The sequence below is a fragment of the Hippocampus zosterae genome, chromosome 13 (assembly GCF_025434085.1).
Source record: "Hippocampus zosterae strain Florida chromosome 13, ASM2543408v3, whole genome shotgun sequence".
Lineage (NCBI taxonomy): Eukaryota > Metazoa > Chordata > Actinopteri > Syngnathiformes > Syngnathidae > Hippocampus > Hippocampus zosterae.
Window position 1 is genome coordinate 11,900,510 of NC_067463.1, and position 24,362 is coordinate 11,924,871.

General features: G+C 42.4%; 3 protein-coding genes across 8 annotated transcripts in view; 2 read left to right on the forward strand and 1 right to left on the reverse strand.

Annotated features, from left to right (window-relative positions):
* fam184b (family with sequence similarity 184 member B) overlaps positions 1-11,505 on the forward strand; it is a 24,998-nt gene extending 13,493 nt beyond the window's left edge. Inside the window, exons 9-18 of one of the 4 annotated variants that reach the window (XM_052084304.1) lie at positions 551-695; positions 2,188-2,307; positions 3,736-3,868; positions 4,143-4,273; positions 4,364-4,479; positions 5,331-5,693; positions 5,752-5,890; positions 6,611-6,718; positions 8,622-8,983; positions 10,682-11,505. In XM_052084304.1, coding sequence (XP_051940264.1) covers positions 551-695; positions 2,188-2,307; positions 3,736-3,868; positions 4,143-4,273; positions 4,364-4,479; positions 5,331-5,693; positions 5,752-5,890; positions 6,611-6,718; positions 8,622-8,983; positions 10,682-10,754 — 1,690 coding nt within the window. In that variant the 3' untranslated portion in view covers positions 10,755-11,505. Of the gene's footprint in view, positions 1-550; positions 696-2,187; positions 2,308-3,735; positions 3,869-4,142; positions 4,274-4,363; positions 4,480-5,312; positions 5,694-5,751; positions 5,891-6,610; positions 6,719-8,621; positions 8,984-10,681 lie in introns of all 4 variants that reach the window. The other 3 variants (XM_052084303.1, XM_052084306.1, XM_052084305.1) reach the window with 3 other exon arrangements.
* The window catches only part of apbb2b (amyloid beta (A4) precursor protein-binding, family B, member 2b), a 71,800-nt gene continuing 49,923 nt past the window's right edge, over positions 2,486-24,362 (forward strand). Inside the window, exon 1 of the mRNA XM_052084312.1 lies at positions 2,486-2,496. The gene's annotated coding sequence lies outside the window, so the exon portion shown is untranslated. The remainder of the gene's footprint in view (positions 2,497-24,362) is intronic.
* haspin (histone H3 associated protein kinase) lies at positions 9,676-23,291 on the reverse strand. 3 transcript variants are annotated; one of them, XM_052084308.1, is made up of 18 exons: positions 23,005-23,290; positions 21,941-22,084; positions 21,105-21,245; positions 20,104-20,247; positions 18,009-19,794; positions 17,272-17,410; positions 17,125-17,177; positions 16,919-17,017; positions 16,651-16,836; positions 15,271-15,356; positions 15,081-15,149; positions 14,902-14,993; positions 14,454-14,533; positions 14,227-14,315; positions 13,521-13,663; positions 13,317-13,419; positions 11,904-12,117; positions 9,676-10,991 (listed from the first exon to the last, which is right to left on the reverse strand). In XM_052084308.1, the coding sequence occupies exons 1-17, from the start codon at positions 23,157-23,159 to the stop codon at positions 11,916-11,918; spliced, it is 3,711 nt and encodes a 1,236-aa protein (XP_051940268.1). In that variant the 5' UTR covers positions 23,160-23,290; the 3' UTR covers positions 9,676-10,991; positions 11,904-11,915. The 3 variants fall into 3 exon arrangements, with proteins under 3 accessions (XP_051940268.1, XP_051940267.1, XP_051940269.1); XM_052084307.1 differs by having other exon boundaries at positions 20,104-20,250; XM_052084309.1 differs by lacking the exons at positions 9,676-10,991; positions 11,904-12,117 and adding an exon at positions 12,481-13,205 and having other exon boundaries at positions 20,104-20,250; positions 23,005-23,291.

Consider the following 24,362-nt stretch of genomic DNA (forward strand, 5'->3'; position numbering starts at 1 on the left):
GGCAATTGTATTCGATTCAGGCTGTGATTATTGCATGAAGTGCTCAAGTAATGAAGCAAAGGACGGAAAGAAATGACACCTTCTTGTTACGTTCTGTGTAATTACTGTAAAATGTTTTATTTAACCGTACAGGCAATGTTTGAGGTAAGATTTCAACCTTCTTCAATGTCGTATAAGAATAAAAAAGAGGTTCCCTACGATATCATACGATCGACTAATCCATTTTCATGACTGCTTATCCTCACTGGGTGAGCTGGAGCTGATGTCCCGGCTGACTTGAGAAGCTTATTACAAGATCCGATCGGCACATATATTGTATAATCGATGATTGGCTGTCATGTCATAAATTGGTGATTGATCAATGACATCATTGATCGGATCCTCAAAATAAGACATTACAGCAAACACAATCTTGTTTACTTCAGGGACGCACTGTGCTAATAATCCAACATTTCTCAGTGCATAGTCGGAATTTTTTTCTTCCCCCCCCCCCCTAATATAATGAAATCATTTTGGAGTCTTTTTTTGGGGGGGGGGTTGGGTACCGCAGGGCTGAGTGTGAAGATCGCCTTCGAGCAGAGTTCCGGATCGAGATGAATGCTGCCGTCGCCGAGAGCGAGCAGAGGTGGCAGAACCAGGAGCAGGAGTTGAACACCCAAATCGCTGAGCTGCAGAGTCAGCTGGATGAGCTGCAGGTGAGCACACTTTAGGGATGTCCCCAAACACCACTACGCTTTTTGCCGTTGGCCTCAATCACATCGGATATTGAACGTGCAGCACCCAAATGTCCTCTAACGTTGACTCTAATTGGACTTTGGGTCTTTCTCACGTCACTGTTACTGCACACAAGCCACCACCGGTGTTAACGATCCACATCAAGCATCCAGTGAGTGCAATGATTAAAGATCAAGAATGAAGTCAACTTGGCCTATAAATGCTCTATAAATACAGTTGACTTGACTTGACTTGGCCAACCATCTTTTGAGTAATACTAAGAGCTTAATCTATTTCAAGCATAATTTGGTTAGTTTTTTTTTAATGTAACCCACCCAGATTCATAGTTAGACCCTTAGCAACGCGCTTAACAACGAAAATACTTTTGTTCGGTAATCTCCGGCGAGTGATGCCATTCACAGAATGCCGAGTGCCAATCAGCCATTGTGCTGCATTGTTGATTTTGTCGTTAAGTGCTTCTTGGCCATTGTTATCGAGTTATTCGGCGATGCACTGTTCACGTTAAGGCAAAAACGTGTTTGAGTGGCTAAAAGAAAAGAATGGGTCACGTAAAGGGCCCAGAAAAATGGAACATTCTCAAAGACCACTCATTTCTCAATATGAACATGAAAACATTCGATTCAAAGTATTATACGTGTACATGGACGTCATCCTGTAGGGAAAACATTTCAACGACATGAGTGCATGGATGTAATGGTTTGCAACGAACAATGCTGGCGATGTAATGTGCGGATTGGCCGCAACAGAACTATTTTAGCATTGACAATGTAGGACACCAACACACTATAACGTGTGCTCTCAGTGCTAGCAAGAATGCACGGACCAAGTAGATAATCCATTCGTGCGCAATTAACAGCACAGCACAATTTTGAAAAATCACTTTCTGAATCCATTTCTGTCTGTCTTTGTACGCATTCCATATTGAGGTGTGCCATTGTTGCTCTTGAATTGATGTGCGGGTTTGTCACTTGCCAGGGTTTCACTTCCACAAAACAAGTACTTTGTCAAATTTATGAAAGAGAAATGATTTTTTTGGTGCTGCTTTATTTAATGTAGCTTGTCTAATTACTTTACCGGTGACATAAAAATATTTCATTTGGGATTTTATAAAATTACTTGACAGCTGGCCTTTAATGAACCAACGGCTCTATTAATGCCGGCGCTGATAATTCGAGTTTCGCATGATTGATCAGTTTGCTGATTACTTTCTTCCTAGCAGTCCAGACGTTCTGGATTTGAATCTTAACTCATGCCCACCTGTTTTGTGTTTGCTGGTTCTCCCTGTGCTTGCTTTTAGCAACAAATAGACCTGCCCGTAGCAACATCCTCTATTTGTTGGCAAGACTGAAAATGAGAGACCAACGGCATAATTTCTACTATTTCCAATTTCCTGTAGATGTCAAGGCCTCATGTCTCATTGCTTGTATTCACATATTTGTTTTGCCAACGCAGACAGAGGCAAACAAGGAGGCGCCTGAAGCCGATTCCCACGGCAACGTTGAGCTCGACAAGCTCAGAAAGGAGGTGCTGGAGACAAAGGAAATAAACAAGAAGCTGAGGGAGCTGCTGCAGGTACTTGCGCAGAATCATATCAATACACAATTTGTAAGTGTTTCCAACCTTTTTATGGCAAGGCAGTGGCTCATGCTTTACATTTTACATAAAAATAATAATAATAATAATAATAATAATAATTTACACCATAGGGCGGCCCGGTAGTCCGGTGGTTAGCACGTCGGGTTCACAGTGCAGAGGAACCGGGTTCGATTCCAGCTCCGGCCTTCCTGTGTGGAGTTTGCATGTTCTCCCCGGGCCTGCGTGGGTTTTCTCCGGGTGCTCCGGTTTACTCCCACATTCCCAAAACATGCGTGGCAGGCTGATTGAACACTCTAAATTGTCCCTAGGTGTGAGTGTGAGCGTGGATGGTTGTTCGTCTCTGTGTGCCCTGTGATTGGCTGGCAACCGATTCAGGGTGTCCCCCGCCTACTGCCCGGAGACAGCTGGGATAGGCTCCAGCACCCCCCGCAACCCTAGTGAGGATCAAGCGGTTCGGAAGATGAATGAATGAATGAATTTACACCATGCCACCATTTACTGTACACTGAAGTCCTGCTATTCGCGGAGGATGGGGAGCAATACCTGTCGCGAAAAATAAAGTCACAGCTGAATTTTTGCCAGAACCAACAGAATGCCGACCTGCAGAATATGTCCAAAGGTATAAGATAATTCACATTTCAATTTGTCCTGTACCACCTTGTGTACACCTTTTGAGTAATCTTTGATGATGGAGCGATTCCAGAAAGCATGGAAGTGCTTTGCATTGTGGTTTCTGTATTTTCTCCAACAAGTAGGGGGATTGTTATCATCGTGGAATTTCAGAGTTTGTGTCATCAATCAGGATTATCAGGATTTCCAGCCAAAATCGCACCATTTTTGAGAGCTGGTTCACTTCCATTGCTGGGGATGAATAAAGTTTTCTGAATCTGAATTTTTTTCCCCTTTTCAATTTCCTACTTTGTTTTAACATTAGGTAATGAATATGTTTTTATATTTGATAGACCCGTTTCCTTATACACCAAATATATTTCTAATGAATAAATAATGATGTTTGGACAAATGACATTTGATAATTTCCCACGCCATACCCGAAGCTCTCTCACGACACGCTAGAGTGCCGCCGCACTGTGAATTTAACCCTGGAGAACCCAAGAACCCTTTTCTTCTTTGGAAAATGATGAATTTTATATTAAATGGCTGCTATATGTTCACTGAACACCAAAATATATGTTTTTTTAAATAGTTAATGCTTTATTCCTAATTTAGGAGTAGGGCCAAATTTGACCCTTTGGGATTTAAGGGTAGCATTTGAGTAGCAGAATTTACAGGAGCCAAATTTGACCCCGTGGGTGCTCCAGGGTTTTAAATATCTGCATTGTTAGCACATGTCACTGCGACCGGGAAGCTCGCATTGGTCGTGACAAAGATTCTTGTGTGTTGGAGGAACCACAAAGCCAGTGCTTAGCTGAGGAGAGGCACAGTCACACCGTGCAGCTGCAAGCCTTGGAGAGGCAAGCCAAGGAAGATGTACTGTCTGAGAGGAACCGACTACAGACCATGCACCACCTGGAGTTAGGTAACACGTGCACATTGGCACATGGATTGCGCTTTGACACATGAGCACCGGCTCGCGAGGCCCTCGGAAGAACGGACAAACAAGCACGTGCACATACAGACACGCCGTGATTTGAGATGATGTATTCAACAGCGAAGTTCTCATTGCCATGGATACATTTCACCATGGCAACAAGCCGAAGGCTATCTGTGACAATGGGCTGAGTGGATGTTGTTTCTTTTTTTTTCTCGTGCCTGCGTGCGCGTCCGATGTGTGCGCGCGTGCGTGACGTCAGATAAACAGCGTGCAGAGTTGACCCAGCAGCACACGGAGTGGAGCAGACAGATGACCCAGAGACACATGCAGCAGATTGAAGACCTTCAGGCCCAACTGCAAGCTCACACGCAGATGATGGCACTGCAGCAGGTAACTCGCTCTCATTTAAATCCCCCCCCCCCCCCCCCTTGTGCCTCTTGACCTAAATACGCTGATGTGTGCATGTGCGTGCGCTTTTAGGACCTGAAGCAGCAGAACCAGAACCAGGTGTTTGAGCGGCAGCTGGATGAGAGTCGCTGCGCCATGCTGGAGCTGCAGCGAGAGAATGCAGCACTCAAGAAGCAATTACAGGAGAAGTAAGTGGAAATACTGTATATTGAAAAAGAAAAACTCTTCATTTAATTGAGCTGTGTATTTCAAGGCTGCATTGTGCTTTGTTTGTGTGGAGTTTGTATGCACTCTGACTTGCTCTTTCTCCCCGGTTACTTAAAACATGAATGGGTTCATTCAAGACTCAAAATGATCCATGTCTGAAAGCGCGCTCTTAGTGAAACAGAGCATCCATCTAAAGCAAAGAACTTTTGACATTTTTTTTAACTAGCGCAGACCTGTTGCCACAGGCGGTCCATAGGGGTTCATAAGCAACCACCAAGTTACCGGTACTTAAACCCACCACCTCCACTTGAGTCACCAATCTGTAAACAAACATTTTTTTAAATGTTTTTTTTCAACTACCAATCATCAATCACTTATGTTCCACCAAGTGACAACACAACAATGTTTTCAGTGCATGGGAGCGACATCGTAAACTGTGAGAGGTCGTTTCAGGGGGCCGGAAATGATTAGTAAGCCAGCGTTTCTCTCAAAGAACCTGGAAAATGTTGCACTCAAGCCATTCTTGTGAACTGTTGTCTTCAGGGTAATAATAACAAGTATTTAATTCAAAATGAATTAAATTTCACATTTATAAATAATCGTAATAGAACCCCCCCGCCCCCTCCAAAAAAAAAACCTGAGGTGTGAGGACAGGTCTGCTGTCGCTTTATATTGTACTTTGTTAGATTCTGCAGGTTTATCTAATGTTGTGGCCAGTCAAGTAATCTAAGAAATGCATTCGTATCCTATTTTGAAGTGACACTTAACTGTTGCCTCAATTTAATGCAGAATGAATTTGCAGGGGTATTTCCAGCCATCTATCTCCTCACAGGTCAATTCAGGTGAACCCCAAAATCGAAGCAAAAGAAGAGGAGAGCACAACTTTGCAAGAAAAACGAGATGCCCATCTGGAAGAAGAAGCGCAACGCTTGAAGGAGGAGGTGGAGAAACTGAGGGTGGAGATGGAGAAACTGGAAGAGTCACAAAAACTGTGGGAGGAGAGGAAGGAAGACGATGACAAGGAGGAGGAGGGGGAGCAGGAGAAAAAGAAGAAGCCCGAGAATGGGGACGAGAGGAGGAGAAAAGAGTTGGAAGAGATCAGGAAGGAGCACAAGAGGGAGATTCAGAATTTGGTGTCTGAATACAGCGACGCTCAGATGCAACTGCAGGCTCGCATCGTAGCCCTGGAGAATGAGTAAGTACTGAAGGTGTGACATGAACATGACAACATAATGATGCTATTAAGACGACAGCATACGCGACGATGGTTGCACCAGGTTGCGCGAACGGGAGGAGCGATGCAGGAGGAGAGAACCGCGATGCGACGACCTCCAGTTAGGGAAACTTCAGGAGAGGCTGACGGAACGAGACCAGCTCATTAAACGACTAGTGGTACAACTGCGCACACACACACACAGATTTATTCTGCTGCATGTGTTGTGTCGCTGACCCACTTGGCCAAGTGGAGATTGAAACAGCAAAATGTGATCGATTCCTTGATTAGCACCTTGATGTGATACTCAACTGACCCTCTAGAGCAAGGATGGGCAACTTCAATGCGAGAACGGGCCACAATTTTTCATCAGTGCTGCCGGGAGACACGCGCTTCTTACAATCAGATTTTAAATATGGACAAAATACTTGCAAAGTATTTGCTCTTAATATATTTCATTTTTGATCATGCATTTTCAATGCATGTCGAAAAGATCCACCGCCCACACATAGACGAGCAACCATCTGCGCTCACGATCACACCTTCGGGTTAATTTGGAGTGCCCAATCAACCTGCCATGCATGTTTTTGGAATGTGGGAGGAAATCGGTGTACCCGGAGAAAAGCCACGCGGGCACGCAGAGAACATGCAAACTTAACACAAGTAGGCCGCAGCTGGAATCGAAACCCTGCATCTCTGCACTGTGCAGCCGACATGCTAACCAGATGACCACCGCGCCTCCCTACTTATGATTAATAATATCTTTTCATTTGTGTATCCTCCAAATGACTATTTTTCTATGCACCTTCTGGTATGAGGCAAGCAAGTAAACAAATCAGACTTCCAGACAACACCAACTGTGAACAAGCTCCTTCTTCATGCTCGTTCCCTCCCTCTAGGAAGAACGGCATCAGCTGCAGCTACACCCCCCTGCTGTCGGGGAGAACAGCGGCCTCAGGCTCCGCGAGAACAAGTCCCGCCCTGGGAGCACCACGCCAACCATGAGGGTGAGTGTGCGTGTGTGCGTCCTGCATATAATGGGTTCATCAAAGTGTACTCCTTCCTGCCAGAAGGGAATGTTGGACTCAAGCCAAGTTCTGTTTCTGTTGCAGAGGCGCTAAAATGTCCAATCTGGACGCCTGTGAGTGTGTGTGTGGAAATGTTCATTTCAAATTACACACTAATGTAGTACCGTTTAAATCATAAACTGTTTCGAGTAAACATATTTAATAATGGCTTGAAAAACATGCAATAGTTTGACTCTTCATGAGAGGTTGCAAGCGACTGGGAATTTAATCACCGGGATTCACTTTGCCTTCAGAAGGAGCTGCGGTACAGACGCAGGATGACACAGGGCAATGAAACTAGAAATAACATTTCTGAAGGAAAAGCTGCTTCTGTATGACGAGTCATTAGCGAACCAGTGCTTTCAAATGATGTTGAAATCAGATGTACAGTAGTTAACATTGTAATAAAGACAATGGCCACTTTTCAAGGGGACGTGAAGTCAAGTTTTGTTTTCTTTATTTCGTCATGTGATGTGCGCAAGCTGAGCCATGATTTGTCATTACCTGAGTCCTGAGGAACCGTAATGTCATTTTCAGTCAAAAGCAAGTGGCAAAATGCTCCCCCCTGGAAGTGAAAGAAAATGAGTGGATTTTCCTTCGTAATTTATATTCCACAAATGCCATAATGAAATGTTTAGACTAGTGGTGGTGCATCACACATATTATTGTGAAAAACATTTTGAACTTGACTGGTCAAGAGTAAATTTCTATCAGAGATGGCTTTATGTCTCCCCGAAGGTATTTTTGACGCTGATTTCCTAAATAGCTTTAGTTTTTTTTCCTAGCACATCAGGTTTTTGAGATATTTTCATATTATAATTTCATATTATTCATTCATTCATTCATCTTCCGAGCCGCTTGATCCTTACTAGGGTCGCGGGGGGTGCTGGAGCCTATCCCAGCTGTCTCCGGGCAGTTGGCGGGGGACACCCTGAATCGGTTGCCAACCAATCGCAGGGCACACAGAAACAAACAACCATTCGCACTCACACTCACATCTAGGGACAATTTAGAGTGTTCAATCAGCCTGCCACGCATGTTTTTGGAATGTGGGAGGAAACCGGAGCACCCGGAGAAAACCCACGCAGGCCCGGGGAGAACATGCAAACTCCACACAGGGATGCCGGAGCTGGTATCGAACCCGGTACCTCTGCACTGTGAAGCCGACGTGCTAACCACTGGACTACCGGGCCGCCCTAAGTTCATATTAATATTATTAAATTGTTTTTAAGCTTGCGCAATATGGATTTTTTTTCCACTCTCCGATCCGCTTATCCTCACAAGGGTCAAGGGGGGGGAGGGGCGAGCCTATCCCAGCTATCTTCGGGCAGTAGGAGGGGGACACCCTGAACCGTTTGCCAGCCAATCATAGGGCACACAGAGACCTACGAACAATTTAGAGTGTTTAATCAGCCTGCCATGCATGTTTTTGGAATGTGGGAGGAAACCAGAGTATCCGCAGAAAACCCACGCAGGTCCGGGGAGAACGTGCAAACTTCACACAGGAAGGCCGGCGCCGGGATGGAACCCATGACCTCTGCTCTGCGAGGCCGACGCGCTAATCACTGAATCACCGGGCCGCCGATATGGATTTTGTTTATACAAAAAAATTCTATTAAATAACATTTTTATTCTATTGTTATGAAAAACCTGATGTGCCAGAGAAAAAAACAAGGGAAGAATCTCAATCCCCACCCCCAAAATCATGTGTGCATATTATGTGTGTGAATAATGTATATATATATACACATGTATATATGTATGTATGTATATAAAGAGAGAGAGAGAGAGATTCCTTGCATCTCAGATTAATTCAAATGCCGTGTTTTGTTTGTGTGTGCAGAGAAAGCACGTGGAGTCTTCTCCTCGTGGGAGCAACATCTCCTGCTCCGGCGCTTATGACCGCCTCCCCCCCTACTCGTCGTCGTCCTTCTCCTCCACGTTGCCCCACCAGTCCACCTCCCACCCTCACACGTCTCCCCACTACTCCACCTCGTCTCTTCCACACAAGCACACCTCGCTGTCTTTCAGCCAACATTCCCCGCCGCCCCTGCCTCGCTCGCCCAGATCCCGAAGCTCCTGCATTCCTCCCACGCCGGCGCCCACCGCGCCGCTGCCCGTCTGCCCTTCGCCGCAGACAGGCATTCGCTACGTGTCGCCCTCCTGCCAGGAGCCATATGCGTACTTGCAGGCGCAGTCAATCAGGTAGGATTTTAAAAAGGTTTAAAAATATCATTGTGTGAAGTCATCTGACAGCATCAGCGGCTGTTCATCTGCCGCGTCACACTCGTTTCCCAATATAACATTTGCGATTGTGTGATTAAACTACATTATTTATAACCTACCTTTGTAACAGACAGCTTTGTTCCGGTGACTCGCTGAATTTGGTTCACTTTTGGGGAAAAAAATAGCAGCCCTGTGCTCTTCTGCGCTAAATAAAGACACTAGAGAATGCAAAAATAGGTCAAACATTTACTTGAGTGAATACAGAAAGCAATAATGTGAGGGGGTTACATGTACACGTTTATACTGTAGTACTAATAAATGCAGCACAACCAGAATGCCTAACACAAATTTTCATCCTGAGCCACATACAAACGCCGTTGATTCTTATTACAGCGGTGCCTTGAAATACGAGTGAATCGACTCCCGTGGTTCTTTGAGATACGAGCCACTTTCAGCCCATTTTTTACTTTGGAGTTGCGAGCAAAGATTCATTAGAGGTACAAACGCTACAAGGTGGCTGTGAGCGCAACTCGCATTACAAGCAGCAAACAGAGTGAACACATCCTCAAAAGATGGTCAAGCTAATGTTGCACTATGCGCTGTTTTAACATTCAATTCAATGATTTTTCTTTGAACAGATTTTAAGTTTAAGCCATAAATATAGCACAAACTATGATTCCAAAACAGTTTATTTTTTTCAAATCACACTCAATATAACAAGGCTTACAGGTGATTACATTTTGCATGAATGAACTCCAAGTGTGTGCGTGTGTGTGTGTGTATTTGTATAATTGTAACGTACATACACACAATCTAGAGTCTTTAAGATGCTCACGGAGCTGAAGACTCCAATGTTTGATTTTATACAAATTCTGGTTGGAAAAAATGGTCCAAATTGTACCGCTTCTGGGTCTCTGACTTCACGCAAGGGATTTTTATTTTTATGGTACATTTTACACAAAGCATAAAAGGCATCAACAGAATGTGAAATCAAAACAGAGCAATTTAAATAATAAGAGAAATTCAAAGGATCATATTCAACATGCATTTAAATCATGCTGAGAGAGGATGAAAATGAACTTAGAAAAAATAAGATCAAAGCAGAAATGGGATAAGACTAAAAAAAGTTAAAATGAAGAGTATGCTTTAAATTTCACGAAAAGGCAGTAACAAATACAAAGTGTTCATTAAAAATGAGAATTGGAGCAAATTTGCAGATTAGTGGTAGATACGTGGCAGAAAGACGTTCGAGGTTTGCCCTTCCAATGTGGTCATACACTGCGGATCTGCCCCAAAGGTTCCTGGCCTTCCGCACCACATTTTCGTGATAAAGTGTGCTGGGACTTTCAACGGTCTTCCAAAAATACATTTGTTCCCCATCGTCATTTGGCAATAGAAAAAAAAAAAACACTGCTGATTTCTCTTTAAATGTAACACAAAAAAGGAAAAGAATTGCAGATGTATCATATTTCCATTTTATTTCCATTAGACGAGCTGAGAAAAAAAACAGCCAGAAAACTGACTTTGATTTACGGGCTGAGCTTATGATGTCTCACATGGAAGATTTTTGACGGGAGAATGAAACATCGGTCTTTTTCAACTGCCACTTGAAAATGGAACGAACGAATGATACGATACACATTGATTTACAGCATTTTGTGTAAATGTGTGTTTTAGGGGGGCTTACACGGAGCACAGAGGCACCGAGGGGCTAAAACAAGAGTGGTTCACCAAATACTTCTCCTTTTGAGCACAAACACAACCTTCCCAACAGTTCATTGCTTCTGCTCCACATACTGGATGCGCGTCCCCACATTCACACAAACGCTGGACTGGGAGCTCCGCCGATTTTCCGCATCGTCAAAGACAAGGAAGAGGCTATAAAAGTGTATCGTCATGCGGATGCGATGAAACGGCGATGCCATCGGATCACTGCTCGGAGCTCCATGCCAAGAGACACTCCAGGCGCACCGTTGGTAATGTCGTACTGTGAAACAAGGGTGCATGGATTTAAAGGAAACTATGTTTATCTGGTTCTGTTGCATTGATGTGAATCCTTTTCGCTGAGTGGTGTGAAAATCAGTGGAGTGCTCTTAACAACAGACTTGTGGGCTCATCACCAGCAAGGCCATCTCTCCAACATTGCCTCAAAGCTCAACCAAAAAGTGCTTCTCAAAACACATGCCTGACCTCTTCTCGGCCTCCTGGATCTTGTTTGTCTAGTCTGAAATGTCTCCATGTGTGCGTGTGTTTTTTTTAAACAGTCTTCCTTTTTCAGTGCAGCATTTGCTTCAATAAGACCACATGGTTACCAAAGGCAACTCTCTGGATGTCTTCAACCAAGTGTCACTTCTACTATGGAGGCATTTGATGTATCCAATCAAGATCCTCATTAATAAGGACACACACTTTTCACTTCCCATATCAAAATGAAGCTTGTTTTGATGCAAAAATGTACAATAGTCTTAATGAACAAATTGAATAAATATTTTGTTTTTGTACTCCATGATTCTCTGTGTTTCCTTATCACTTAAAAGCCAATAGTGTGTCTAACTTGTTTACTTGAACGGCTTTGATACGACACTGAGGAATTTAGAAGTCCAATTCAAGAATTTGATTCCTGGTGTATTAAACAACAAAAACAAAAGTACTTATACACGCATATACAGTATATGTAACTTATAGACAATAAATGCCAAATATTATTTTGTCCTTCTGCTGCATCCCTATATTAATTTCGACATAATTTTTAGATAATGCTCATTAGTCATGAACGAACGAACAAACTAACTTCGGAAATATTGAAACGGTTAACAGACGTCAATCAGTGAGTACTGCCTCATTGCTGAATTTGCAACGGTACGAATACACACAATGTTTGGACAGAAAATGTACTTACTAGTTATGCGTGCTACTTAAATATGGGGCATTTTTCGAGTGCTTCCATTGCAGAAGTGTACTGCAGGACGTTGTCGTGAAAACGTGTGAGCTCCTTCAATGCGTCTTTGTTGCTCCTGCCGCCCATTCCGCGGTACCTCATGGAAAGCAGTTTGGAGCACAAATAGTGGAGCCACAACACGTTGGAATGAGGGTGGTAGCTGTTCCAGTTGTTACTGCAACACACAAAACGGCAGGAGTTCTCTGAATGACGGTCTCCATAAACCAGAGATTTTATTCAGACACAGTCAGACTGTTACACCCGCGCTTCAAGAAGGAGAGATACCGACGCTCGTTCCTACCGACTGCTGTCAGGCTGCTGAATAAAAAATAACAATAATAATAATAATAATTAAATGATGTGAAAGACAATTGTAAATAGTACTGCGATGTATCCATTTTGTGTTTATATTGCACTTAATTGAACGGTGTTTGTTGTTGTTTTTTTTTCTTCTTTCTTCTTTCTACCTACATTCTTGCTGCTGGAGGCTGTAAATTTCCCCAGTGTGGGACAAATAAAGGATATCTTATCTTAAGGATGCCGACGTATCAACTCCCCTCTAAGCTCAACAGCATGACATAAATTGGTCGTTCTACGCAGAAGACAAAGAATACATGACTGTGAGTAATGCTATGTCTGTCTATATGTTGTTGCTGGACCATTTGTGTCCAACTCATTGCTTCAAGGGTTAAAGCAATGCGGCATTAACGCTTATTAGTGTTAGCATTGAGCTAGCAGACTGAAGGGCGAAGTTACATGGTTGTTTCAACCATGTGTAACTATTTGTTTGTATGTATTGTTTATTATTTGCCACAGTGCCTATTGTGAAATTTGTTGAGTTAATTGCCATTGTACAGTATAGCGCTCACATCCACATCTCAAGTCTGTTCTCCAAAGTCAAAGGAATAAATAAATAAATCGGTCGAATATTGATCGTTTATTAAAGTAAGAACCGATTAAGCGGAATTTATTTTGATTTAACTCAATGATAATCACACTGCTTCAATGAAAGACTAAAGAAATCTGACAACGTGGCCAATTTTAGGTCCCTAAATGATTGATTGATTATCAAAACTAATGATCAATTAGCAATCGATTAATCATTGCATCTCGAACTCATAGGTATATATGGCATCTCAGCTATACAATATATGGATTCAGCAGTGCATGTTGTTGTTATTTGTCCTTTGGCGGCACCACTTGCCATTTTGTTTGACGCTGCGAGGAAGTATGAGTTCTGATCTTGAGATACAGAAAATTGTCCTGTCGCCATGCCCATCCCGTGACGATGATAAAGTGCAGGACTGGGACCTCCTCCAAACACACATTGCCAAGACACAGTTAATTTTAAAAAAGAATATAAAAAATACTGACCCATTTTCTTCTCTCATGTGTCTATAGATATCAAACTGGTAATCTCCTTGTCCCATAAAGAGCTCCTCATCATTTGAAATGTCGCAGGACACCGTTAGGCCATCTGGAAAGAACACAGCTCGGTCAATTTCCTTCAATTAAACAACAAAGACAAACAAAATCGCTCAGGAGGTGAGGTGATAGGTGAGGGCAAACGCCACTGACCAATTTCAAGTCTGGACAGAGAGTAGTCAATAATGCGGACCAACACCCCTTTAGTTTCCAAAGAGTGTGCTGCTCCGTTGAGCAGGAAGCTTCCAGTCTTCTGCTTTGTTGTTTTGACGAGCACGTTGCCCCAGTGGAGGTCCCTTCAGAAAAAGAATCAAAAGTAACAAATGACAAATCCAAATCATTTAAACAATCCGCCTTCCAAGAGATCTCAAAGGAGTCTGAATTGTGACAAGCAAATTTCCCCACAAGTCGCAATTGGTCAATAGTGTTTGTAAAACGAGCAGAGTTGAGCACTCAGCCCCCAGCTACAGAGCTTTATTGAGTCATTATTCATTTCAATACGGCAAGGGCTTGTAAATAAACAATGGTGTAAAGGTATCACCAAGGAAGAAATCAAATGCAGTTAGATATAGGAATACTGCCTACTATGTACAAGTGACTAATGTTGAGAATATGCTCACTTAGTGTCATCATATATGCACCGCTCTATAGCAACTGGAGGGCCTGAAAATAATAAATGATCCTAGCTTAAAAAGTCTTGCAGGACTATTAACCTACTCGCTACCGCACTACAGAGCGCTGAAATAGACTTGACACAAAGGACTTATTACACCGCTGGGCTCTCCAGAGAACTTAAGAGGGGTGTCTGAAAGAAGGATCAAAAGACAAACGGGCCTTATCGGAGCATTTAAGTGTGTACCTGTGTTCAAAATTCAACTGCTGCTCAGCCACAGCCAGCGCGGCGGTCACTTGGTGGAGGATACTCTTTGCCACAGTCACTGACGACAACTACAGGACACAAGACATGTTGGAATTTTGAGGTGGCAAAGGGTCACACCTCATAATTTACGTGCCCCAAAACTCAGTGAAGTATTATTAATAAATAGGTACACTAAACACGCAATCAAAAGTTTAGAGTGCGAATACCGTTCCGTTGCTGTTCTCTAGGTCGACACCACCAAACTCAAACTCCAGAATGAGAAACAACTGGTCATTTTCAAATAAATCTAGACAACACAGAGAGAAGAAGCGGCATGAAAACCTGCATAAGGATATCACCTTACAATACGGTGAACACCTGTTAAAATCACAATTTAGTAAACCTCAACTAAGCCTCTCATTTGATGAACTGTGCAATCACACAAACAGACAAAGATTAGGGTAGGAGTAAAACAAAGTGTTTTGTTTTGGGGGGTTTTACCCTCTGGTCTCACTTTAATATAGATTTTTTTGCACTTTTTGGACTTTACCCCAGGATAAAGAGGGGGTCACTGTACAAAAAAAAGATCACTGAAATTACTCTTTTTTTAAATGTTATTTCTTTTCACTGTGTTCATGTTTGCTGGATTCAATAGAATGTGAACACAACAAAAACCTGGTCTGTCGTTCTCAGAGCCCTTTTTCCTATCAAAGGTGTCCCAGGCATCCAGGAACTCGGGAGGGTAGCAGCCTCGGACACAGTGGAGACTATGTGAGAAGGAGACGAAGGTCAGCAAGCGCAGAGAGACCAGCAAGCATACGGATGTGAGAAAAGGAAGCAGAGAGCGCATTTACTCATGAAGTCCGATGAAGCAGCTGGTCTGGTTGTGCCTGCTGGTCTTCTCTTTCAGGCTGCTCAGCTCCCTGGAACAAGACAAGGTGGTTTACAAACCTGTTGCTCAAAAATTTCTACAAAACGAATGGAGGGTGGACATCATATATATGGATGGTATATTAATGCAACCCAAATGAATGGACAAATTACTTGGAGATAATAATCTCATGTAGGATCTCCCCGAACGTCTTCTGGTCTTCCCCATTCACCTTCTCACTGCCTTCCAGTGGAATGACCTGGAAGAAGAAAAAGAGATGGTTCATTCATTATTTCCAATATCAATTTCAAACACTTTTTCTAAATTATTATGGAGCTTTTTGAATGACATGTAGCGGCACGAAATCCTTTATTTACACATAAATCAGATGTTGATAGAAAGTTAGGGATAATGAGCTTGTGGGTTGAATTTCAGGAATTTCACTTCATTTGACCTTGGCTGAACTTGACAATGCACGGCAGATGTTCAGCGTTTCAGTACTTGTTGCACAACTTGCTGTTTTCCAACAAGGAGCTGAATTGCAAAACTGACAGTCAGTGTTTAATTGATAAATCAATCAGTACATTTCCTGGTTCAATGACAACTGGACCGAGTGTCTTGTCCTGGGAAAATACAGGACACTTTTATCCTGTTTTGAAAACATTTTATGGATTGCTTCGAGAAGGGCATTGCAAATTGCTCTCGAGACGGACGGGCACCTTCACTGCGGCGTTCAAAGCAGCAGCGGTACAGTATTGGCCAGCCCGAAGAAGCGCAATGACGATTTTCATGCTCTTAACACATAGCGACCGCTATCGAATTTTTACCATCGTTTGGAAAATATCTTGAAAAACTTGTTTTTATTCAAGTCAATGAATTTTCATGATATTTGCGGTCGACGGCAATTGGCAAAAAGGCTGCTCCCTCAGATGGATAAAAACAGGGAGATTTTGCTGCTTAATGCATATTGCAGAAAGGCAATATTAATACTGTGTTGACACTAGTGGTGGCACATAAACCATATTATTGTCAAGAAAATTTTGGACTTAACCTTTAACTAAATTACTAGCACAACCTCAGAGGGAAATGGCCACTGAGTTTAGTTTCACAGTCATCAGCAAGTTGCAAGAAGTATACTGGAAGACTCACAGAAAGGCATGGAAATCAATGTAACATTCTCCTTGAAACACCGAAGAGCTGGGCATGTGCTTTCAAAGGTTTTGAGGTTAAATTAAGTTCATGTGTTAAGGTTATGATGTATTTCAGCGTCCTGAAAACAAGCATCCCTACTTTTTGTGAGTAGAGTGCAGAACGCACGCTAAAAAGATGCTACTATACCATCAATAAGTTGCATTATTATATCACTTTCATCAGATGTATCACTTTGAAAATACTGTAAAACTTGCAAACACAGTCACAACTAAGCAAATTTGAATTTCAATTGGTGGTGCTTATAACTTTTTTACGCCAATAAAATGTTTCTTCGATGCACTGATAATTTGCTTGGGGTAAAAATTAGCCAGAGACATAATCATGCATGTGTAAACACGTACTTTAAGAGCAACCGTTTCTCCTGACGAGTTGTCGGTGGAGAACACCTCACCAAATGTACCCTCCCCAATCTTGACGCATCGTCTCATTTGAAGAGGTGAAAAGCACTCCTTCCAGGGCAGCGGACAGTGTTGTCCACACTCAGCGAAGACTTTCTCTGCATCTGACAAATCTGTGTCAAACATTAGCTGTAGGGGTTGAAACATTTGAATAGAGTTATTTGAATAAAATAAAAAAATATGGCAATCCCCTCTCCCCCTTCAAATATACCTGGCTGATGTTTGTTGGCGTCTGCTGTTTCGAACTCTGCGGTGTGAGCAGCACAAAAGAGGGCTTCTCTGCCTCGAACAAATCTGTGTCACACATTAGCTGTAGGGGTTGGAACATTTGCATAGTTAGTTGACAAGATTGTTGTATGAGGATTGGCTGTGTGAGGATTTTGTGGTATCCAAAGACGACGACCCCTCCGTTCATACCTGACTGACGTCGGCTTGCATCGGCTTTTTTGAACTCTGCGGTGTGAGCAGCACTGCGGAAGGCCCAAAGAGAGCGGTTTAAAGTTAAAGGAAAAGAAATGAGCACAAGTACACAAGTTGGGTTTAATAGGCACACATGAGCTGTACCTTTGCGGTGAACGGAGAGGGCGGATTTAAGCCGATTCCAGCGCTGCGTGGACAGCGTGTGGTCGATCAGCAGCGAGGACAGGTTAAGGGGACACGTCTTCACTGGGGTGGTGCAATTTGACGTACGTCCTATGAACCCCTGCACATCAGGACAGATGGCCAAGTCAGTCACTGAGGAAACGGCATCATCTCTACGCATTTTTAAAAACAGAGCTGCTGATCTATTGATCCCATGAGGAGCCTACCCATCTGATGTGCCATCAGCAGTGTTGGAAAAGTTCATCTTCTACGCGAACTAGTTCAAAGTGCAGCTTACACAGTTTAAAATGAACCAGTTTAGTTCAAAAGAAATTGTTGAACAAAGTTCATCGTTCCAAAACTACCGGTACCGGTACTTCAAAGTTGTTTTCAGTATTGAGCTCAAGGCAATATTCATAAAAAAAATAGGATTTTTGTTTTGTTTTGTTAACTTTATAGTCAAATGGGTTTCTTCCTTTTTGTCACGTCGGCACACTTTTGTTTACTCATAAATCATTCTGATTTATTTCTGGTCTTGTACTATGAGGTTACAGTGTCACTTATTTTATTGTTGATTTTCTTTAACTCTTATTAAGACAAAATGTGTTACTTGAATATACAATTGTAGCGCACGTGTGCACATAGGTCTCTCAATGATGATGAAAGGTTTCAATTCAGATATATTTTGAAACATGCGGTTGTTATCAAGTCATGCTCACCGGCAGTCCACTGGGTTGAGCCGAGATCAGATCGTTGATGGTGCAGTCGGCAGGATTCCCTTTATTATTCCTCTTGAACACATGCGGCGCTTGCGATCGACTGTCATTTTTCCAGCGGCTCACGCTCAGACCACTGACACATGCCTTACGGGTGGTACCAGGACGCTTGGTTAAAATGCCCTTTCTCATCTTCTTGTTTTTTCCAAAAGCTTTTTGGTCAACTTTAGGGCCTTTTCTGGAGGCTTTTTCTTCAGAGGCCACAAGCCTGAAAGAACTAGACGAGCCCTTTTCCACAACTTTGCATGAAATCTTTTCAGAATGTTCAGAGTCTGTTTTATTCTGCCGCTTGTTTCTTGTCAGGTCCTCGTTGGTAAAATCGGAACAATTTGAGGAAGATTGACACTTTCTGCCTTTTTGCTGCAGCTCCTTCAGTTGTGTAAAAGCCAGTCTCTCGACTCTTACTGCGGGTTTGTCAGTTAGGCATTCTTGGATCAGTGCCCACGAGAGGCTTTCTGCCCTGCATGATGTGTCAACACTGTTGTCACTTGATGGTGCTACTGACAATCTTTTGGAGATTGCGCTTTTAATTTCCTCCAACCTCAATCGTTCAGCCCTAACTTTGCAGCGTTTTCCTTGAAATGTACCATGTGCCTCCTGTTCCGTTGCTGAAATTTCCCCAGGAAAGCTGGTTGCTAATTGCGCACAAGTGAAAAATTCAAAGCTGCTGCCAGTGTGTTGGGTGGATTCAGCGTGTGTTGATGTTGATACCTCCTTGAAATCACTTTCTGCTGACAGTGACGGCGATAGTGCATGGCTGATGGAAATATTTGAATTTTCAGACTCCGGCCCATTCCCTGTGTTTGAACGCTCGCAGGCTTCATCTTGAGTGGTAGCTAAACCAGACTCGTAAAACACTTCTGGTGGTAACTTATTATCCAGGGAAATCAAATGATGCTGGGCGGGTGGTCCTCTGTGATATGAGCTAAGATCAGTAAGGCAGGAGGAGTAGGTGCTCTGGCTGCAAAGTTGACTAAGAGTCAGGCTGTTTAATCTCTTTAATCTCACAGTGCAGCGCTGGGCCAAACACTTCTCCTTCAGAACTTCAGTCAGTGAGAGTAAGTCTTCCCCTGTGGACACCGAACAGCTGTCGCTTTCGCTGTCAGGAGCCAGCAGATGGAGGCTTGGCGACACCCCACCATATTTCATCTTGCCGTCTCGACTACTCTTGTTCATACTTTTTGGGTGCATAAAAAGGTCTTTTGAATGTCCTTCGTGGAAAGGTGGGCTTGCTTGTTCATTCAGCTCACGCAGGCTTGTGTTTTGCTTCTTGTTGGAATTTAATCCTATGGGTGGTGAAGAACAAGGCTGCCTTGGAGAGTCCTGGTCTTCTTGGCATGCACTTGCACCTATGTGGCTGATGGACAAGGATGTGGGGTTCGGGGACGGAAACGGAACAATATGGGGACGTTTGCTTGACAGGCTAACTGAAGGTGTAGAGCAAAAGATAGGCTTCCTGGGGCGCGGCCCAAGGCTGTGATCTGATGAATGATTTAGGAGCAAGGGATCGGTATCCAGGTTGCTGGTGGCATTCTCCGCACTTGATTCCAGCATTGCCAGAGGGACTCTCTTCTTCTTGCGAGAAAAACAGACTTGGCTTTCCTCTCCAGAAGTAAAGTCTTCCAAGGATGTGAAGACGTTGCCTTTTGCCTTTGAGACTTTCACTTTAGTGGTGACGGGGCGGCGTGGGCGACAAGTCACAAACGGGGCTTTTGAAAGATGGGGAAGACTGTGGAAAATGGAAGGAGAGATGACCCAAAACATTTTTCAACACTTGGCATTGAGCATGAGAGAAGGACCATGCAGACAAGGCATGCATTTGAGTCAATTCATCGACCACTAGCAATTCTGTTGAGCGCACGCACACACTTTTTCATAGTTGTGATTGCCTATGAAGGGTTAAATATTGCATTGCAAAATAAAATGACTCAAATTCAACCTTTTTTTTCCCGCGTCCTTATTCGGAATTTATGAATAAAATCAACAAATACTGAAATCAACTGATATGAAATACTTATATTGTGACACAAGGACTTACTTGGAAGTAGTATTAATTTGAAGTGGCTTTGTGTGGCTTTTTGTAGAAGATGACAGATCTTCGTCACTGGAACTGCTCATTGGACAATGCTGCTTCTTCCGTCTTATTGTGACCCCTTTTCTGACTGACACAGGTGCTTGTTTCCTGCTGATGTGTCTATTAGGATGAGGTCAGAAACAGAAAACCATTGCCAGTCTTTCAAAGAAACAAACTTACAGGTAGTAACCACACAGTTTGATATAAGGGGCGTTTTCTGTATTAGGCCAATGCGTTCACACTAAGTTGCTACAGTTGTAATTATGTCAGGGCAAAAGTACTTTGTGAGTACTACAGTGAACACGTTTTTTTTTTCATGGAACCTATCCTCAGCTATCTGCTGAAAAACACACCCATTTTTGGGTCTTTTTTGTGACGCCATGAGTTGCCGCATTATGGAACCAAAGCCTGGCAAATAAGAAAGTAGTAACTGGTAAGTACAAAGTAGAAAGCTTGACTGGGAGACTAAAATCTTGGTACAGTGTGGAGGAGCTATGTTTACCCTGGGTCCTTATGGAGGAAGTTATGGAGAGGTTATGCTGCATGTGCATGTTTGGCCTGTGCTATACATGCCGCCCCCAACCCCCATTAACCTAGTCATCTCTAAAACATCTACTTTGTATATTTAAGAGTCATGTAAAATGAGTGGGTTTCATTCATTATTCCCAGGTATCAGTCAGCTGAATACCACGTGGCTTGACAATGAGAAGAAACTGTATTGTAATTCAATTTGAAGCATCCACTACACATATACTATGTAGGTCAGACAGGATTACCTGGAAGAGTGAGAGGGTTTAGCAGTCAGGATTTCCCCACCTTGCGCAAGGGTAACTTCAGTTCATGTGATTAGGAATTGGAACCGGCTTGCCCTAACGGGCCCTCCAAAATTTCTTCTAATGAGCATCTGACTAAATGTGAGGCAAAGTCGAAGCAGACCGTGTCAATGGGTGTGTTGATACACACACCTGGTTACGCTTTCCCGTGGAGAAGGCTCAGGGCAGGAGCGGAGGGGCACTCTGAAAATGTCCTCCTCATTAGTAATGTTCTCTTTTGCTTTCCTCCTTGTTGCACGGATCTTCTTTGCCTTAGGAGAACTTTTCGTTGCTCTAAAAATTAAAAAGCAGTTTCCAGTTAGATTTAAACAGCTTCTACTCAGGCTCTTCACCAAACCAATAGCAAATCACTGTGAATGTTTATATCGCATAATACTTCACTGCTCAGACTGTTGTTGAACTTGACTGTATCCTAAAAAGAAGACGAAGTATTGATGTTGCACTTTCCTAAAAGTCATTAAAAGCGTTGCAGACAAGAGCCCTATGCGTTTGAAACTGTGGGTTTACATACAACTGAGCACCAACGGGAAGTCACAAAGGAGCCCAACAAAAGACGAGATTGCGGAAAACAGGAAGGAGAGATGATCCAATGTAAAATTCTCCTTTTTTTTAAAGCAGACAATAAAAGGAAAATGCAGACAAGGAATGGACATAATACATGGGCGAGATTGATATTATTTTTTTAGGCCAAAGCAGATTGCAATATTTGCCAGGAAAAAAAAAAAACAGAGCACTACTTTGCTACAACCAGGTGCTGTTGATTTAGTTTAAAATAGGTGGCGGTCCAAAGATGAACAACAAGACATCAGCTATAGGAAGCTATGTTGAGATAGCACAACTCCTTTGAGCAGCATTTTTCTGCTTTAACAACACTGGCATGAAAAAAGGAATTTAAAATCTTCAGAATGTTTCTCTTAATTCATTAAAATACGTGTGTTAGTTTTCTTCGTAGTAATATAGTGACTTACTTGGAAGTTGCATTGATTTGCAGAGGGTTTTTCTGACTTTTCACAGAAAATGACATATCTTCCTCGCTCTCGCTGCTAATCAGACGACACCTCTTGTTATTTCTTGTCATGATGGCTGCTGCGACTGAGATAGGTTTTCTTTTCCTGCATCAAGGAAGATCAGGTCAGAAAGTGTGTGGAAAGAAAATATCCACCAGGCTATGAATTAAATTACCAAAACTATAGCAGTACCAGTCAGCACACAATTTCAACCGAATTATATTTTCCTAAATTTTCAAATATCCCAAGCATTTTTGGAGGTTCTCAGAATTTATCAGTGCAGTATTAGTCTAATGCAAGGATCACCAACCTTTTTGAAATTGAGAACCCTCATAACTACGACGTGGCTGCAATGAAAACAGGTTTGAGACCCCTGTACCAAGTGTCACCAACTTGAGTGCCATCATATCGCTGTAACTAAAGCTGCTTCAGTGTCTCATTAGAGTACAATTATATATATATATATATATATATACACACACACACACACATATGACCTCAATGTTAAAAAAAATTAAACAAGAGATTTAAAAAAAATACAGCATGAAAAGGTCTTGGATAGGATATGTACACAGACGCCACTCGGGAAGCAGGCAAACAACAGACAGTGAAAGAATCTTAAGAAAGAATCTTAAAAACTATGATGAATTATGACGGAACTATAATCTATCCGGAGGTACCAGATAGGTACCGCTGAGCAGTACACAATCTTTTCAATTCCTCACTTATTTCACCCGACTGTGTGCAGTGAGAAATCATCATCGTGGGTGCAGGAGGAAATTTTACAATTTTAATGATTTGTCTTTATGCAACGGCACATCATAATTTCATACGTTTTGTGACACTTTTCGTTTAATGATGTGCGGCGAGATTTTTCCATTTCCGTAGTTATTGTTGGGGGCAAAGAATACACACTTCATTATAAATAAATCGGATGCGTTATCATTATTATTACTTTGAGTAAGTCAATAAAGGTTGAAAACTGAATTAAAGTCATGATCGTGCGCTTCTTTTGGTTTGTTTACCTGGCTTTGATGTACTTGGCGTGTTCAAACAAGGAATCGTCTAAAGACGTGGAGCTATTGAAGGCCTGCTTGTGCTCCTGCAGTGAAATCCAGGGCGTCAATTTGCATTTTTTCTTCCCGTAAGTCCTCATAAATATTGGCTTCACTGTGGCCATTTTGAGTATTTATTTTTACTTGTGACCATTTGCTTGTATTCCGAGATATTGGTAGCTTTCGTCGCTAACTCATTGTGTCGCGGTACCCGCTCCTTGTTCAAACTGTATCATCCGGTTGATTGGTCGATAAAGTGTAACGCCATCTCTGCAGCGCCGCATGTTGGATTGGAGTAACTGCCATTGAACGAGTAAAGCGCGCCTCATTTTATATATATATATATATATATATTTTTTTTTGGGGGGGGGGGGGGGTAGTGATGAAAATGTCTTCACTTAAAATATCAAAATCCATCCATCTATTGATTATTTTAACGCTCCGAAAAATTATTGGTTGTTGTACTGCACGTCAGGAAAGATTCATCTGACATTATGGCCGTGACAAACTTGAGGAATAGCCGCTAGATGTCAACAGAAGACAGGATTATAGTTGGGCACCCATACCTGCGCATCTCAAGCAAATTGAACTACTGAAACAATGTACAGGATACAATACTGTACAGAATACATTTTCCAGGATGTTATAATTCAGTGATTCTCAGTGTTTTAATGGTACGGTTTCTTTCAGTATAGGAAGAATCAGGTTTCAATTCATTTTTAATGAATAACAGTCCTTTTTTTACACGTCAGTTGCATTTAACTGTTAAACACAACACTGTACAGTTGCTCTTAGTTTTTAAAACGGTTTTATATTTCTTTACAATTATTGTTTACCTTCGATGTGATACATCTTAAATTAATCACATCACATTACGCTTTTCATTTTCTTATCTTTAATTAAGTGCAGTGTGAATGTTCTAGCTGTGCATAATGGTACAGTGGCCTAAAATTATTGAAGACACTTTTTAGCCATTAAATCTCTGTCTTATTTGTGATAACACGTGGGCTTCCATGCAAAAATGTTATATATATATATGTTATGCACGGCCTCCACTTTGTTGAATTGCATTCTGCCTTTTGCAACCACCGTTTGCTCAGCAATCGTGGCCATCATCTTGCACAGACCTCAGCCACTTGTAAGCAAATAATCAGATGTTATCACACAGCAAAAGTGTTCTGCTTCTACAGCAGAGACATTCCCTTGTTTGATCATAATCTTACGGAAGGATTCTAAGGACTTTGTCTAGCTCAGTAAATGAGAGATTTTTCTCAAATTTCCACTTTTTAGTTGACAAACAAAATCTTTGCAGTACAGTACGTGGATGT